Source organism: Triticum aestivum, unplaced genomic scaffold, assembly GCF_018294505.1.
Source record: "Triticum aestivum cultivar Chinese Spring unplaced genomic scaffold, IWGSC CS RefSeq v2.1 scaffold170399, whole genome shotgun sequence".
Taxonomy (NCBI): Eukaryota; Viridiplantae; Streptophyta; class Magnoliopsida; order Poales; family Poaceae; genus Triticum; species Triticum aestivum.
Genome location: NW_025230338.1, coordinates 1 through 14,981, shown reverse-complemented (window position 1 = coordinate 14,981; position 14,981 = coordinate 1). Strand labels below are relative to the sequence as shown.

Sequence of the window (14,981 nt, the reverse complement as noted above, 5' to 3'; positions counted from 1 at the left end):
TCGCCGCCGCCCCGCCCGTGGCAAGCCCTAGCCGCCGCCTCCTCCCGCACTCGTGCGTCCTGCCCCTCGTGTGCGGCGCCTCCACCCAAACCCTAACCCTAGTTGCTCCCCACGCCGCCGTTGTCTCCTTCACCTAGCCTGCCGGATCCCCGCCGTCGTCCTCGCGTGCACATGGCAGGTGCTCCGCCTCTTCCTTCCATCCGGCCAGACCCGCGGCGCACGATCTCTCACGCTTGCTCGCAACCCTCAGTCGTGGCTTGGGTTTCGGGCTGGGCATCGCCTTCGTCGCCGGCGCGGCTCTGGTGGATTCCGACGGCACCTCTCCGTCTCCTTCCTCGCCCCCACACGCGACTGCACTTCCCGCTGGTCATGGGGCTTGCCGGCAGCAGCGCCTCCCTCCCTCCCTGCCTGCCGCCGCCCGGAGCAGCGCCACCGACGGCTCCATAGGTAGGTAGCCCCACCGCTCCTTACTCCTCCCCCTTCCTTCACCACGCCCTCCCTTGTTGCATCCTTTGTCCGTTTAATTTCTGTTTTCCTGACTCTTGTGTCGGACGAGTGGTTGTTGTGGTAGATTGGGTACGACTGTTTCTGGATGAGTAGTAGGTGCCGCGTGATTTTCCCAGTGTGTGTTCGAGTTCACATCCGATGGGATTTTGCCTGATAGGTGCCCATGGTAATGCTTGCAGGGGCAAATATTGGTAACTCGTAGTTTGACTTTTTTCAGATGAGCTAATGCACTGCATGTTAGCAGCGGTGAAAAATGTTATAGTGATGATATATATATTTAATCTGCACTGCCTTGACCTGAAATCATCAAAGCTTATAGCAGTAGCGTGCAGTTTGAGAGCAGCAGGAGCTTCGCCTTGGTTGTACTGGCCCAGATTGGTTGACACATTGGTTAATTGTCCATGTGTACAATCCTGTTGATTGTGGAGCAGTAAGGAACATCAGGGAATTTTTATGACCTGAACTTATCATGTGTGAATAAAATTAGGAATAGTACAATACACGTTCTTCAGGCCTTGTTGATCAACAAAATTATTGCCAAAAAAGTTGATACACATGCTGATCTGTAGTTTTTTTTTGTTTTTGTGGTTGTAGTTGTGGATTACTGTTAAGAATGATTACCCTGATTAGTTAGGATTTAAATGCGTTGTTCCAGATCCATATGGGTTGGTTTTGAGTTATTGTTTGGGTTAGAAAATTTTCAAACCATGCATCTTTTAGCATTTAGAGAAAACTACATGTGTTTATTCTGGGTTGTAGTTCAGAGAGCACTTCCATGTCACCGTGAATGCTGGGTGCTGCTCTGACATGCTTATTTGTCTCATTTTGCTTTCTTCTTTTTTGCTTATATGGTGATCTCCCTTTTCTTTTGTTAGCAGAAATTCCAGCTAGGGCATGGAACACAAGAAAGCTTGAGCAAATCATCATGTGCATGCTGAAAGGCTTAGTTAACAAGGGTGACAATAAGATGTGTGGACAATTAATTGCCAGGTGGCTAACTTGATGGTTTTATTGTTGTTGCATATGTGTGAAATTTCTTTCCTCACTACCCATGCTGGCAAAGAAATATTCAGTTATTCTATTTCATATTACACGTCCTGTTTCCTTTTATTCTCTATATATGCACAAATTATTTGATGACAATGACTCATGGATGGAAATAAAACACCAACGGGAATGATGTACTCTTTTTACCTAGCTTATTTTATTGATTGATATGGCAATTCATGTTGTTAATTTTACACCCTTGTGTTCTTGGCAAAAATTACATTATTTGGTTCATATGAATGAGCATTGTTGATGTTGTCTGCTTTCCTGAATGAATCGTTGATTTAGAACTACATGACAAAGTTATGTTGCCATACGTGGTGTCCTTTCCTGTTCATATAAATCTGCAATCTGGGTGTTACTCTTGTTTCCTTAACTAACTTATAGTCACTTTTGACTGACAAGTGTATCTTAATGTTGTCTTTTTTGGTAGCTGCGGGTTCAAAAGCGCAGTAATGATATTTGCTTAAAGTTACTTCAGTTACTACACTTGCTTTATCTTTTAAGGGAAATCAGTTTTGTTTACACTGAAAATAATTTGTGTGCTTATCCCATTAACTTGAGTGTGTTATTACAGGTTGCAGGAATAGCTTTATATTAGGAGCAGCTTCTCCACCACCATGCAGCGACAGAGGAGGTGTGCTTCTTCCCCAACACAACATAGCGGCAACCACGGTATCCTCTGCCCTCTCCCTCTATCTACCCTCTTCTGTTCCTTATCAAAAATTCATTTTTTTACCTTGTATAATACTTGTGATTTGGACCGATTTGTGTTTTGGGGGGCATCAATTTGGTGCTAACCCTGTCCATGTGGAGAGAAAAGGACAAGAAGGGGATAGATGATCAAGGAGAAGAAGAACTAGAAGAAGAAGGGCAAGGGAGGTGGAGCGATATGAATTTCCAAGGAGGTCCGTCCCCCTCTCCTCCTCTCTTCTCTTTCCTTGTACTACAGCAGCCCCTTTGATTTGATTTATTCAGTTGTTTTACTTGTTCTCTCCTAAGAAAAACTAGAAACCTGAAGAAAAGTGTATTGATAGCAGTTGAACTTCAAGCTTGTATATGTTTTTTATTTCTCTTTTCACTGTAAATTAGCGAAACAAAAACTGAGATCTTTCCACCATGTATGAATGATCCGTTGGACATATGAAACGACACTGAGGTTGTGCAAAAAAATTTGTGCAGGCTATAGAAAACCAATTAGTGTCGGCTGCCTTGAAGGGAGCCACAAGGAAGAGAGAGATCATTGTACATGACCTGAAGATGATAAGGCGCCACTTCCACGACGATATCAACATCGCCGTGGTCTGTCTTCAACGGCACCTGGGGCGACATCAGATCATGGTCGTGGAGCAGCAACTGCAGCAGTGACCCTGCCATGGCGGCGATATGGACGGCATCACCATAACCACATTAATGGTCCAAGCATGAGGTGAAAATACTCTCTTTATCTCTCGTTTCTATTAAATGAATAGTTACTTGACTTGATGTTGGCTAGGATCTATGTGGGGTTAGAAAATGTTTTGTTTGACTATCACCATGAATATGCAATGTCCATTATTTCTAAATTTTGTTAGTTCCACTCTAGAAGCACACCTTGCACAATAAGATAAATGATGCATGGGACGCCATAGCTTGGTTAACTCATTAATGTGCTATTTACTTTGTGTTTTAGAAACTGATTCATATAGAGAGCCTTTTTGCTCGGTCAAATGTGAGTTATGGTGGTAGCTGTAGCTGAAAGGTTAACTCATTTTTTTTCTGAAATGCATAATTAATACTTGCATTACATGGCTGAAAGGTTCTCACCTAATCTATGCTTGGTTAACTCATTAATGTGCTATTTACTTTGTGTTTTAGAAACTGATTCATATAGAGAGCCTTTTTGCTCGGTCAAATGTGAGTTATGGTGGTAGCTGTAGCTGAAAGGTTAACTCATTTTTTTCTGGAATGCGTAATTAATACTTGCATTACATGGTTGAAAGGTTCTCACCTAATCTATGCTCGCAGGTCTCCGCCGGATGACGGCCACCCCCGCCCCCCTCTCTGCGCGCGCGTCCAGGTCGTTGTTTCTTTTGGTGTTACCCTGCGTTCAAAGGGATCAAGATGGTGCCTTTCTTTGGGTCTGCATTTCGTCTACTACTTCTCCCACCCAGCAGGTAGCAACATGTGTTGAGCAATGACATAGACAACATTTTCCCTTTTTAGTAGTGATTTGATGCACCAATAAATAGATGTTTCTACTATCTCAGAAAGTTTTAGCTGATGGATATCTGCTGGAGAAATATTAGTCATTTTGTTGAGCATGGCTAGAGTCGTATTGACACATCCATGTGAGAGGGGATCGAAACTTTGCTTTATGCATGTTATTGTCCTTCAGTAAAGTTTTTTAGCTCAATGGAAGCGTTTGTCCTTGGTGATGCCAACCTTGGTGGGATATTTTTTGTCATGTAAACGCCTAATATTTGTACATGGTTATGTCCACCTTCAACGGAAGGCACATAGATCCCCATTTGTGGTTTCAGCTTTACGGGAAGTTTTTAGTCTTATAGGACTAATGCTTATAGTTTATTTTCAAGTATTTCTACTGCTCGGCTTATTTTTAAACTATAGTTTGGTTGATGAACTATTTCTATTGATAAGCTCATTTTAAAAATATAGTTTGGTTGGTGAAGTTGCCTACTATATCACTTATCGCGTAGAAAGGTTTTTGTTTCTTTCTTCATCTCAATATTAGCCATTTCAGTATATGTCCATTGTTCATTATATTTCTGAAGCGGCATTTTTTATTAGCAGTCCTAATTATGTGTCTCTGTTTATATTATATATGTAAAGGCAAGAATCAAACAATTTTATTTATGTGCCTATGTTTGTAGATTGGTAAATCATACTTCAGTTGTATTGACCTGCAATAATAGTTCTATGATTAGAGCTTATAGTTTATTGTCAACTACTTTACTGATGACACTTTTTTTATTTACATTGTGAGTTGCTGGTGTTGCTTCCTGTTGGACATAGCTCGTTCTCCAGTCTCCACCTTCGATTTGTGACACAGATTGGTTTATTGTGATGTTGCTTTGAACAAGGAATGGGTGATGCTATACCACTAGGATTGTGTCATCACCACATACATAATTAGTCCCAGGAAAAATATAAAGCATACCAAGGTATTACTAAGATTGATTGAAATGATTTCCTCTGTTTTGGGGTCTAGATAAGTTAATTATCTTCATATGTAAAGTTTACACCATCAGAGCATTATGTGCCATCATAAGCAGTGCATATAATAGCTACGATTTGCTTGATTTTAGTTCGTTTTATCCCTCTGAAGATTGAATGACCTCTCTTCAGGTGTGCTTGGTCTGCAGTGACGACCTTTGGGCCAACAACACATGGACATTTCACAGATAAACTATTGCATCAGGTATAGTGTATTGCGGACAAGCCAGACATTAGTGTCTAGGTATTGATAGTTTGAGATAGACATGCCAATATGCATCTTCATTTATACAGCAGCCCATGCGTGTGGTAATATTTGAGAACAACAACTCTCATATTTTGTTTGCCCTTTTAGGCTAAAACAACAGAGTTTGGTTTGAGGTGCTCTCACAAGATATCAGGTCTCTCCCTCTCTCCAGTTGGCTAATGGTGGTCATGTGTATGTTTTGGTAGACGAGATGTAGATTCCAGGAGCCTATCATAGTTTGTTTGCCTTTTTATGCTAGAATAGCAGAGTTTGGTGGCTAGGTTGGATTGAAATATAATTGCTTGGTAAAACTGATGTCTACAAAGAGTGCTTACTTCTTCTACAAAGAAAATGTTGTGCCACATGCTCACCCATGAGAACCATCTATTCAGCTATTATCTAATTAAGCATTGAACAATTTGATTATGATATGCACTAATGGTGGTCTTCTAACGGAATGACATTTACAGAAATTTGCTTGGCGAAGATCTGGGACACTCGGGTACATTAGACCCACGAGGTTAATTGATTATTTTCCATTTGATTATGATGCAGGGCCTAGGAGAACCATCTCTTTTTCATTATATAAATAGTAGTACAGATTATTCTATACCTTTTTATGTCATTCTATTGCTTTGGGCATTTCCTGCTTTTATGCTGTGCCGCTACTCTGTCTTAGATGGTCATTGGCCATATAATGCCACTAGATGTAGTACCTGATAGCACCTTGTATTGCTTCAGTTTTAATCAAGTAAACTGGAGCAGGTATCTGCCCTATTCAAATAGCAATTAAAATTGTTGTTTTCGTGTGCTGCAAAATATAGCTCAAAATTTTCTCTTTTTTGCCATCAAAGGACCAAGCTCATCTCAAATTAGTGAGTTGCTTTGTACAGTTCATATTTGTTGAACTGTATGCAGTTTGCAGCTGGATCTCTTTGATTTTTCATCATTTTCTAGGAATTTAGTTAAAATAATATATCAAAGTTGTCATGTTGGCGACATGGCGTGACGAGCCAAAACTGCTTGATGAATTGTTGGTGTGTGCTTACCCAGAGGAGCACGGCTTTTGCTCTCGCCACTGTTGTGCTCCTCCTCTTCCTCCTTGGCGCTCGGTAGAAAGATCTCAAGATGCTAACACACAAATAAAATTGTGCATCCTATGATTTTGTGAGCATGCGGCTGAGCCATGGATGACCAGTGAGCATGTATAATTGTAACAAGTTAATTGCCCGTAGTTTGCCACTGGCATAACCATAAAAACATGGTGGGTATTTTATTTCCTATGCTCACTATGGCAAATGTTCAGGCTGACAAATGAATGGCAAGTTCTTTATGCCTACAGAACTATTACATTATATTTTGGCTATGATGAGCCACACCATTGGCTCTCATTGTGTACTTATATATGTAGGCTGCTATGTGACTATTGGCAGTAGCCTTTCTTTATAAATGCCTTAGTTTCAATGTTTTGTACTATTCGGCTGCCCTCTAATGTACTACCCAGTCTTCAATCCCTTTCTATATAAAGGACTTGCTTCAATCATTATGAATGGTCTTTCGACTCGTGGAATGTGTTGATTTTTATATAATGACTTTCCTAATCTATCAAAATGCATTGCATTTGTTTTATTCCTTTGTGACAAACTTGATCTCTTCATAAGATGAAATATTAGATGAATTGATTTGGGCGGCGAACCGTGTGCTAAGGTACTGTTTTTGATCTCGCGCCTGAACCAGGCAACGCGACGGAGGCCATGCACTCAAGTGGGAGGCGGAGCTCGCCTCCCCCAATGACGACGGCTTCGACCTCAAGTGGAAGTGGGAGGCCAAGTCCAAGCCATGCGCTGCCGGCAAGGTCGAAACCAAGTGGGGCGCCGAGGAAGCCAACAAGGATGACAATAATCCGGCAAGAAAGTGCGTCCAGATCAAGGAGATCTCCACCGGCTGCGACGTCCAAATAGAGGTACTCGACAGAAATTTGAAATTGTTGTGATGAAATATGGGATTTCCAGTGCTCCAGTAGCTAAATGATGAAATGTGGGAGTAGATTCAAGAGAAAGATTGCAGTAACTTACTCCAGTAGCTTAGATGGAACTTCGCTGTTTTGGAATTTCCAGTAGCTTAAGTATTGCAGTAGATTTCCAATAAAATCTTGCCCGAGTGATGTTTGCTTGGTTCCTATGAATCTTAATCTTGAATGTGTGTCTCTGAATCTTAATCTGATGGGTGCTACTATGAATAAGGTTAGTTGTTGTTGATTACTGCATCAGTGTATTCTTGTTTTCGGGTTGAAAAGATGTTGGTTCAGTTGCCTGCACATGTGAATATTTCTTCCTTTTTTATATCCTGTTTGAATGCCTACGTTAAACATGAATTTCTACTAATTTGAGCATTACCTACTTGACCAAAACGTTCGGACAGGCACCCTCGCGCCAAGGCGCGTTGCCGATCTAGTCGACTATTAAGCGGCCTTCTTTGGGTGCCGTCGTTATTTATTTTGTGTGAATTTTCTGCGTGAAAATTGCACTTGGCTCGAGGTCCGTCGTCACTGACGGGCTGCGTGCTGGTTACATCTACTACGGCAGGAAGTTCCTCGTGTGTTGAGGGATTGTCCGTTGGTCGTCGTGGCCCCTGCTTCAGGTTACACGTACTGCTCGTGTAATTGGGAGTATTTTTTATTGGTGGATTTTGGAGGTTATTGCATCGTAAAAGATCGGGCCATATCAGCGGCACAACCGAGGTCCTGCCCTCATCAGTTGGTATCAGATTACTGGGTTTATTAAGGTGCAAATTTTTCCCTCTAATTTATTGGTATATATTATTCAACTGCGATGAGAACAGAGCACTACTTTGATAGTGAGATGTCACAATGTGAGAAGGATCCGTCTCGTGCCCTTTCTTGGTTTCAGATCTACACTAAGGTGAAGGTAGGAAAAATTTCTTGCTCCATGATGATAGATCGTTCTTCTAAAATAAATTTGGCGAGTCAAACTTTGGTCGATGCATTGAAGCTAGTGGTGACAGAGCATCCAGATCCATATAAGCTCGCATGGCACGGAAAATATGTGATAATAAAACATCAAGTTGAGGTGCCTCTTGGATTTTGTGGATTTAGTGATTCGATTTTATGTGATGTTCTTCCATCTCTACTCCTAACTAGCACAAATGCCCGTGCGTTGCAACAGGAAAAAAATGAAAAAACCTACCCCTACAAAAAAGCTATGTACATTTACGAAGCCTTCCAACTAAACTAAACATCACCCCACTTGATTTTCAGGGGTGGGCCCCTCACTTCCCTAAACACCAATACCGATACTCCATGTTGGCTATTACGTAAGCTACGTAGAAATTGTTACGTAAGTCTAGCATTGCTGGAAAAAAATAGAATACTACGACACGACGGGCATATTCACGACAATATAGACATGGGTATCTCATCCATGACATAATCATCACATAAGCACCGGGATGTACATCTCCACTATCTGATGAGATCAGACATCACTGGCACGCCCTTACCTTAATAAGCATAGCTCAAGAACCCTCTCCGCCGGTCCATGCCCTCAATTTCAACACGCCTTTTATCCCCCAACGATGCCTTACGGATGTTAAATAACAATTATGATAAAATTATTTAGAGACCTGTATTTACAACCAATCTCACATCAAAATGATATAGGAAGATGTAAAAAAACATCCTTTGGAAAATATTGCCTAGATTATTATGCTGTTTAGAATTATTATTAAAAAGTTTATAAAGTTAGTAAAGTTGAATTAGCAAGTTGGATGGAAATTGTACACTGTAATTTGATTTTCAATAGTCCAACTTAGACGGCTCCATCAAATATATATACAGTGTCCAAACAAATTATACACTGTAATTTGAAGTATAGATTAGACTGATGCATCAAATATGATGTACATCTAAAGTCTGAATTGTTCTCCTTTTAAGACATATATGAACATTCAATAGACATTTTAGTTCCATAGCCCAAGACAAATTATCAATCATGAACCCTAAGAAACTGGATCAAGGAGTCAATATTAACGTCAAAATCGAAAGATGTAACATTACGGTACATACGTGTAGCTCTGGGGCCATGTTATAGTACATACGTGTAGCTCTGGGCTTTGTTGGCTGCTGGATGGCTTCATGTGATGCTCACTATAGCATCACATGAAGCCACTCAGCAGCCAACAAACCAAATTGATCTATCGGAAGTAGATCCCAGACAAATCAGCATCACCTGTAAATCAAGCCGGGGGTTTCTTCCACAGAGTGTATAAGTCACAACACCGAAATAGCACACACTCCACAATGTTAGTACCAGAATCCCGTGCATCCATATTTTGCGGAGGCGGCGAGGTGCTTGTCCACGGCTAGTCGTCGATGGCATCCAGTGCGTGACTGCGTCCACGGCAAGTCGTTTCGACGACCATGACAGCAACATCCTTTTCTCATTCCCCGACTTCTCTCGGGCACCATCATCGGTGGACGGTGAGAAGGACCAACACTTCATGGCCTAGCTGCAGAACTTGAGGTCATGGCCGAAAGCGCTTGACGGGAACCGGTTGAGCACGGATATTATAGACCTGGGAACACAAAATCCATATCTTAGTTCATATAGCATGTAAAATATCTTTGCTTGGTTGTAGCTTTGACCAAATCACCAGAAGAATGGGCACCAGATTGCAGCGTGAGTGCAGATTAGAATTTATTTTAAGTGCCATTATGTTGGCCTTCGAAGGTGTTTTGATAGGATTTCAGTTTGAGAATTCTACAAAAATATACTATCTTAAATCCCATTGTTATCCCTAAAAAAAATCTCAGTGTAATGAAAATCTATATAAGAAAAGCTATGCATCCAGGAACATGCAGCGTCCCTTCTGAATAATTATTAGATCACTAAACTGTTAACAGAAGGATGTAAGTGCACATAGAGAAGGACATGATCAATAATGGAAAAAGCAAATGTGCACATAGAAAATAACCTTATATAGTTAGACTATACACTAAGAGAATCTGGGAGGAGTCCGTTAAGAGAGACCTGAAGGATTGGAGTATCGACAAAGGGCTAGCTATGGACAGGGGTGCGTGGAAGCTTGCTATCCATGTGCCAGAGCCATGAGTTGGTTGCGAGATCTTATGGGTTTCAGCTCTAGCCTACCCCAACTTGTTTGGGACTAAAGGCTTTGTTGTTGTTGTTGTTACAAAAACTGAACTCTACAGCCTCTAGTGCAGGCTACAAAAACTTAAAATCTCTATGTTCTCTTCGTGAAAATGCCCGTGTGTTGTAGTAGTCCGTGAAGGAAAAGAATATGTCCTGCATTTTGTCAGCTTCCTGCAGAAATACGAGCAAGAGATAGGCAATGCGATGGAAAAGATGAGTTCAGAGAAGGAAAAGGAACAACTGACCCCGTCGTTTACCACGCAAATACATGTTTCACTGCCACCCATACAGTGGACTCCACCAGAACATGGCACGACCTAGTTGAACAATGACACAAGTTTTTAGCAGATCAGTGCCCGGGATGGGCGGGAGCAGTAGCCAGGGATTACAGAGGCTAAGTGTATTTGTCGACATACTGTGAGTTACCTGTTTCCGACAGTGTGGAGGAAGGTGAAGCCATGGTGCTTGAGATGGATTGCAAAACACTGATTGAATATCTAAACTCTCATGTGCTAAACTCGGATGTGCCCACTCTTGCTCCCTTCTACAGGGTGACCCAAGATATAAAGGCGGCCCTGTCTTGCTTTCCTTTGTTCAAAGTTATATTTACAGGAAGGAGGAGTCTTGTTAGCTTAAGCATAAAACTTGGGAAAGATATGAAGGATTATGTCATTCAAATAGCAGGTGAGGGAAACACATCAATGATATATAGGCAGCATAAACATATAGATGAACTATAGCTCTATATAGAAACCATTGCTTTCCGACATACAAAATGGTAGGTACAAAATGAGATGAGCAAGGAAGCTTGGTACAAATACACAAATGCAGTTTCTAAACTTACTGTAATAATGAACATATAGATTAATAATTAAGTAGGAGGACAGTTGTGTAGTTCTTTTCTGTTTTGAAGGCTAATGCTCATTTCTAGAGGAAAATAATATCAGATTTCTAACTGAACTATAATCCCATGTAGGTATGGTTGTAGAACAAAGAACATATTACACATCGACGTAATCCCTTCCTCCTCACAGAACTAAACAAAAGAACACACAGGAGTAAAATTATAATAACTGAATAAAAGAACACACAAGACTGATTTAAATTATGAATTGGACATAAACTTTTTCATGGTTGCCTAGTAAATGAAAATAGCATCTTATCATATATTGGGCCTTCAACAGAATCAAATACATGGTCAGAGTGTTCCTGAGATTGATGGTTTTTGAACTCTATTCCTTGACAACATGGCCCTGTCAAAGTGTTCCTGAGATTGATGGTTTTTGAACTCTATTCCTTGACAACATGGCCCTTGCTTGCTTACTGATGGATCGGATAGACAACCAAATCCTAAGTTTTTTTACTTTCACTTTGCAATTTAATATATGTAGCAGGCCACTATGGTACTAAAATTTTCATTAAAGTAGCTACAAAAGGCCCCTAGTCAACATATTAACATCATGAGAAATGTTTCTGAATGCCTGAAACATTACAGTGTGGCAAACAATTCTGAATTGTAGTTGCCTGAAACTGACATGTTTCTGTGAACATCTCAAACCTGGTGGACTTGATGCCTAAGATATTTTTGACACGAATTGGTTCATTTTATTTTATAAACTCAGGTTCAAAACTATCGCTTCTTAACAACATTTTCTGTACTTGTTCACTGCCAAATTATTCAGTATATTGTCAACTGAAAATAGGCTAAACATCTGCGATTGCTGCCTGTAGTCAGTTTCCTTAAGAAAGAAGAAAATATATGGAATTTTGGTCTATTGAGCTTTCTTCTTAATGAAAAAGAGGCATCTTTGAGAAAAAAATAGCAATAGCATTCATCATCTAGTAGCGATGAATGACACGGGTGCCTTTAATATTCTTACTTGCGGAATTTCTATGATGATTTCAGTAAAGTTTAAGATTTTAGAAAGTACGAATGACATAAAACATTAAATATTTAATGTTTATGACTTTTTTGTTTGATGAAACCAGTAGAAAATATATTCTATATAAGTGGGAACAGGTCCAGAACAAGGCTCGTAAGAAAATATTTCCTGTTTCTTTCCTGTGCCTATATAAGTGCGGAAGTATGCAATTATAACTATTACCGAATGGCAAAAATCTGGCACAAGAATACCACATTATTGAGGGTTCAGGTTTAAGCATATGAGATAGATCATCCAAATTTGTGAACAAATACTTCTGGTGAGCTTAGAATCAATTAAGCTATTGAAATTGATAACACAGTGTCAAGATTTTAACAGAGAAAGCATCATTGTACTGGTAATGAAGGGGGAAATGCATCAAAGAGAACACCTACAGAAGGATTAATGGAACCTGACTACTGGTCCCTTCTTTTGTTTTTCATGATTGCAGAAGCGTAATTGCTTGAGCTATCTAGAAAAAAAACTAAAACTACTTACGAATCCCCTACACCTCTATCAAGATAAATCATATTGTAGGTGTTGGCATCTATGATCATTCCCCTAGTCATATTCTGCAACTCCAATCACACATATAAGATAAGCTTTCTGTTCACATACTAACAGAAGTGTAGCTTCTATGAATCTACTTCAAGCACTACAGACTTGAATCAGCTTCTAGACTTGAATCAACTTTCAGAACTGAATAACGCGCACAAAATCAAGAGAGTGATCTAATCTCTCTTATATTTCTTTACGAAGGGAGTAGTAGTTGATGACAAATGCAAAATACTTGATCAAGACTGTTGCAACTCCTGTACCAATTTTTTGTGAACCTCTTCAAGCTGTTGTAATATGAAGATTTACTATATATATTTTCACAGCCAACCAATTATGTATACCTTAAGCCAATTAACTAAAGAGATTTAGAGTGAAACCATATAACATTGTTCTGAACCACTAATGCAAACCTTCAGCCAATTAAGTACAGAGATTTAGAGTGGAACCATATAGCACTGGTATTTGTCACACAACAACTGTTCTTCCTAGATAAAATTTAGCTAGCTTTATCACCTTTGATTGCTACTTCCAAAATAGTCAATTAAATTACCTCTCTACCATCACCATGATATTAGTTTTACTTTTCTTATATTTTTCTAAAATGCAGTAGCTGTCAAATTTAGCTAGAATTATCACATTTGATCGCTACTTCCAATTATTGTTTTTCCTGAGGAACATCCTGTAATGAGGACAGGAGGGTGTTTTAGGCATTGACTTGTTCAGAGCTTAACTAGTAGTTGATGACAGATGCAAATTGATTACACTGTAGTATGTACCTCAGTCCTCAGGTAGACGAAGTTCCGGCGGACAGTGGAGTACGTGCAAACGGATTTCCGGTGAAGTCCACGGTGTGTAAAGCGATGTCGGAAACTTGCGACATGACGATGATCCGAATAACTGCAGATTATTGCAGAGTTAGAACACACAAAATTATTTAACCTTACAATTAGAATACAAAGGGTTCAGTGATGTCTTTTTTCCTTGATGACAGATGCAAATCATCTGGATATGAATTGGGTAGTATTTATTATTAGGTTTAAATACATTGATTGATAGGACTGTAGCAATAACAAAAACCTTCAGTAGCAAGATACATCTCTGTTCTCTATCTAAATGTGCATCAATCAGTAGCAGCATACATCATAGGAGAAGCACCATACATCTATGTAAATGTGAAGCAACCAACACTTCTGTCTATGCCTTCTCTATCAGTCTGCTCTCTCTCTCTTCTTCTTCTTCACCTATCTCATTTTTATCCACAAGAGCATATCAGTAGTCGTTGGACCCTGTCTCCCATCTCTGCTCTCTCTCTCCCTCTCTCTAGCAGTAGCGGCCAGTAGCAGTTCCATCAATCCATCTATCTAAATGTGCAACAATAATCGTCTCTCTCTCTGCTCTCTCAGTCTCTCATCTCCCTGCTCTCTCTCATCCTCAACTATCTCACCAGCAACAGCGTCTAGCATGCCCTCTGCTCTCTCCCTAGAGCAAGAACTCCTCACAAACTAGGTTCAACCAAGGCTGCAGCACCACCCCTGTATCCACCGCAGAAGTGACCTATCCCCTATGCAGCACCAAGAGAAGGGGGGCTGATCGAGATCAATCACACACAGAGAGATGAGGGGTAGGAGATCTGACAGGGAGGCGAGTAGGGTGACGGGCAACACCGATACGCGCTTCTGCTCAAATTCTAGGAGGAAGATGGAGGCGGGGGAGGCCAAGAAGGAAGGAGGGACGAACCTGGGGCCGCCGGAGACTCGCCGGCGAAGCCCTGGCTGAAACTCTAGCCACAGGAGTGGGGTTGCAACCGGGTGGTAGAGGACGGGGGCGGAGAATCCGGCCAGAGGGGAGGGAGGCCCGGACCATGGGGAGCTCGGGGACGTGTTGCGCGTCGCCGGAGGTCTCCGTAAGCGGCCGGCGTGGGTGGTGGCGGCGACGATGACTCCATGGGCGAGAGGGAGAGTAGGCGAGCCCGTGCTCCTTTTGTGGTCTTTTTTCTCTTCACAAATCTGCTCGGACCGCGGGTTGAATACATCAAACGACACGGTGTTTCCTGCAAAAATGAAACATTTTATATATATAGCAAAAGAGCCCGTGCGTTGCAACGGGGGAGAAAACATAACACACACTCTTAACCCAACAACCATCACCAAAACCACAATAGGTTCATCTCCTTTATTTTTACGAGGCATCATATTTGTGCTGCCGCTTATCCTCCTTCTCACCCACGCCGGCGATGGCCTCAGTGTTCACACAAAATAAAAAAAATGTGCTTGAATATGTTTAATCCTAAGGTGTCTCTCTCTCCCTCTCTCC

The 14,981-nt window shown here is 41.0% G+C and overlaps 2 protein-coding genes across 7 annotated transcripts; one reads left to right on the top strand and one right to left on the bottom strand.

The window, feature by feature from the left end:
- The first annotated feature begins 8 nt into the window (after positions 1-8).
- Positions 9-7,740, top strand: LOC123175514 (uncharacterized). Of its 6 annotated transcripts, none has more exons than XR_006487968.1 (10): positions 10-447; positions 1,386-1,497; positions 2,132-2,462; positions 2,737-2,983; positions 3,562-3,710; positions 4,638-4,718; positions 4,903-4,975; positions 5,126-5,171; positions 5,488-5,537; positions 6,755-7,278. XR_006487968.1 is itself a non-coding variant. In XM_044590225.1 (9 exons), the coding sequence occupies exons 5-9, from the start codon at positions 3,658-3,660 to the stop codon at positions 7,469-7,471; spliced, it is 435 nt and encodes a 144-aa protein (XP_044446160.1). In that variant the 5' UTR covers positions 9-447; positions 1,386-1,497; positions 2,132-2,462; positions 2,737-2,983; positions 3,562-3,657; the 3' UTR covers positions 7,472-7,740. The 6 variants fall into 6 exon arrangements, 1 of the variants encoding a protein (XP_044446160.1); XR_006487967.1 differs by having other exon boundaries at positions 4,541-4,718; XM_044590225.1 differs by lacking the exons at positions 4,638-4,718; positions 5,126-5,171 and adding an exon at positions 7,439-7,740 and having other exon boundaries at positions 9-447; positions 6,755-6,980.
- A 1,307-nt stretch (positions 7,741-9,047) lies between these two features.
- On the bottom strand, positions 9,048-14,812 carry LOC123175513 (uncharacterized). Its single transcript, XM_044590224.1, has 5 exons — positions 14,406-14,812; positions 13,445-13,565; positions 10,615-10,776; positions 10,434-10,505; positions 9,048-9,610 (listed from the first exon to the last, which is right to left on the bottom strand). The coding sequence occupies exons 1-5, from the start codon at positions 14,810-14,812 to the stop codon at positions 9,560-9,562; spliced, it is 813 nt and encodes a 270-aa protein (XP_044446159.1). The 3' UTR covers positions 9,048-9,559.
- Between the last annotated feature and the right edge of the window lie 169 nt (positions 14,813-14,981).

What these genes read in the sequence shown, in the direction of transcription:
- LOC123175514 (XM_044590225.1), top strand. Translation starts at nt 3,658, where the DNA reads ATGGTGCCTTTCTTTGGGTCTGCATTTCGTCTACTACTTCTCCCACCC. An exon ending in CAGATAAACTATTGCATCAG is followed by an intron (nt 4,976 to 5,487) that starts GTATAGTGTATT and finishes TGACATTTACAG; the next exon opens with AAATTTGCTTGGCGAAGATC. An exon ending in GCTGCGACGTCCAAATAGAG is followed by an intron (nt 6,981 to 7,438) that starts GTACTCGACAGA and finishes ACGTTCGGACAG; the next exon opens with GCACCCTCGCGCCAAGGCGC.
- LOC123175513 (XM_044590224.1), bottom strand. Translation starts at nt 14,812, where the DNA reads ATGGTTGTTGGGTTAAGAGTGTGTGTTATGTTTTCTCCCCCGTTGCAA. An exon ending in TCGTCTACCTGAGGACTGAG is followed by an intron (nt 10,777 to 13,444) that starts GTACATACTACA and finishes CTTTGAACAAAG; the next exon opens with GAAAGCAAGACAGGGCCGCC. An exon ending in TTTGCGTGGTAAACGACGGG is followed by an intron (nt 9,611 to 10,433) that starts GTCAGTTGTTCC and finishes TTGTGTTCCCAG; the next exon opens with GTCTATAATATCCGTGCTCA.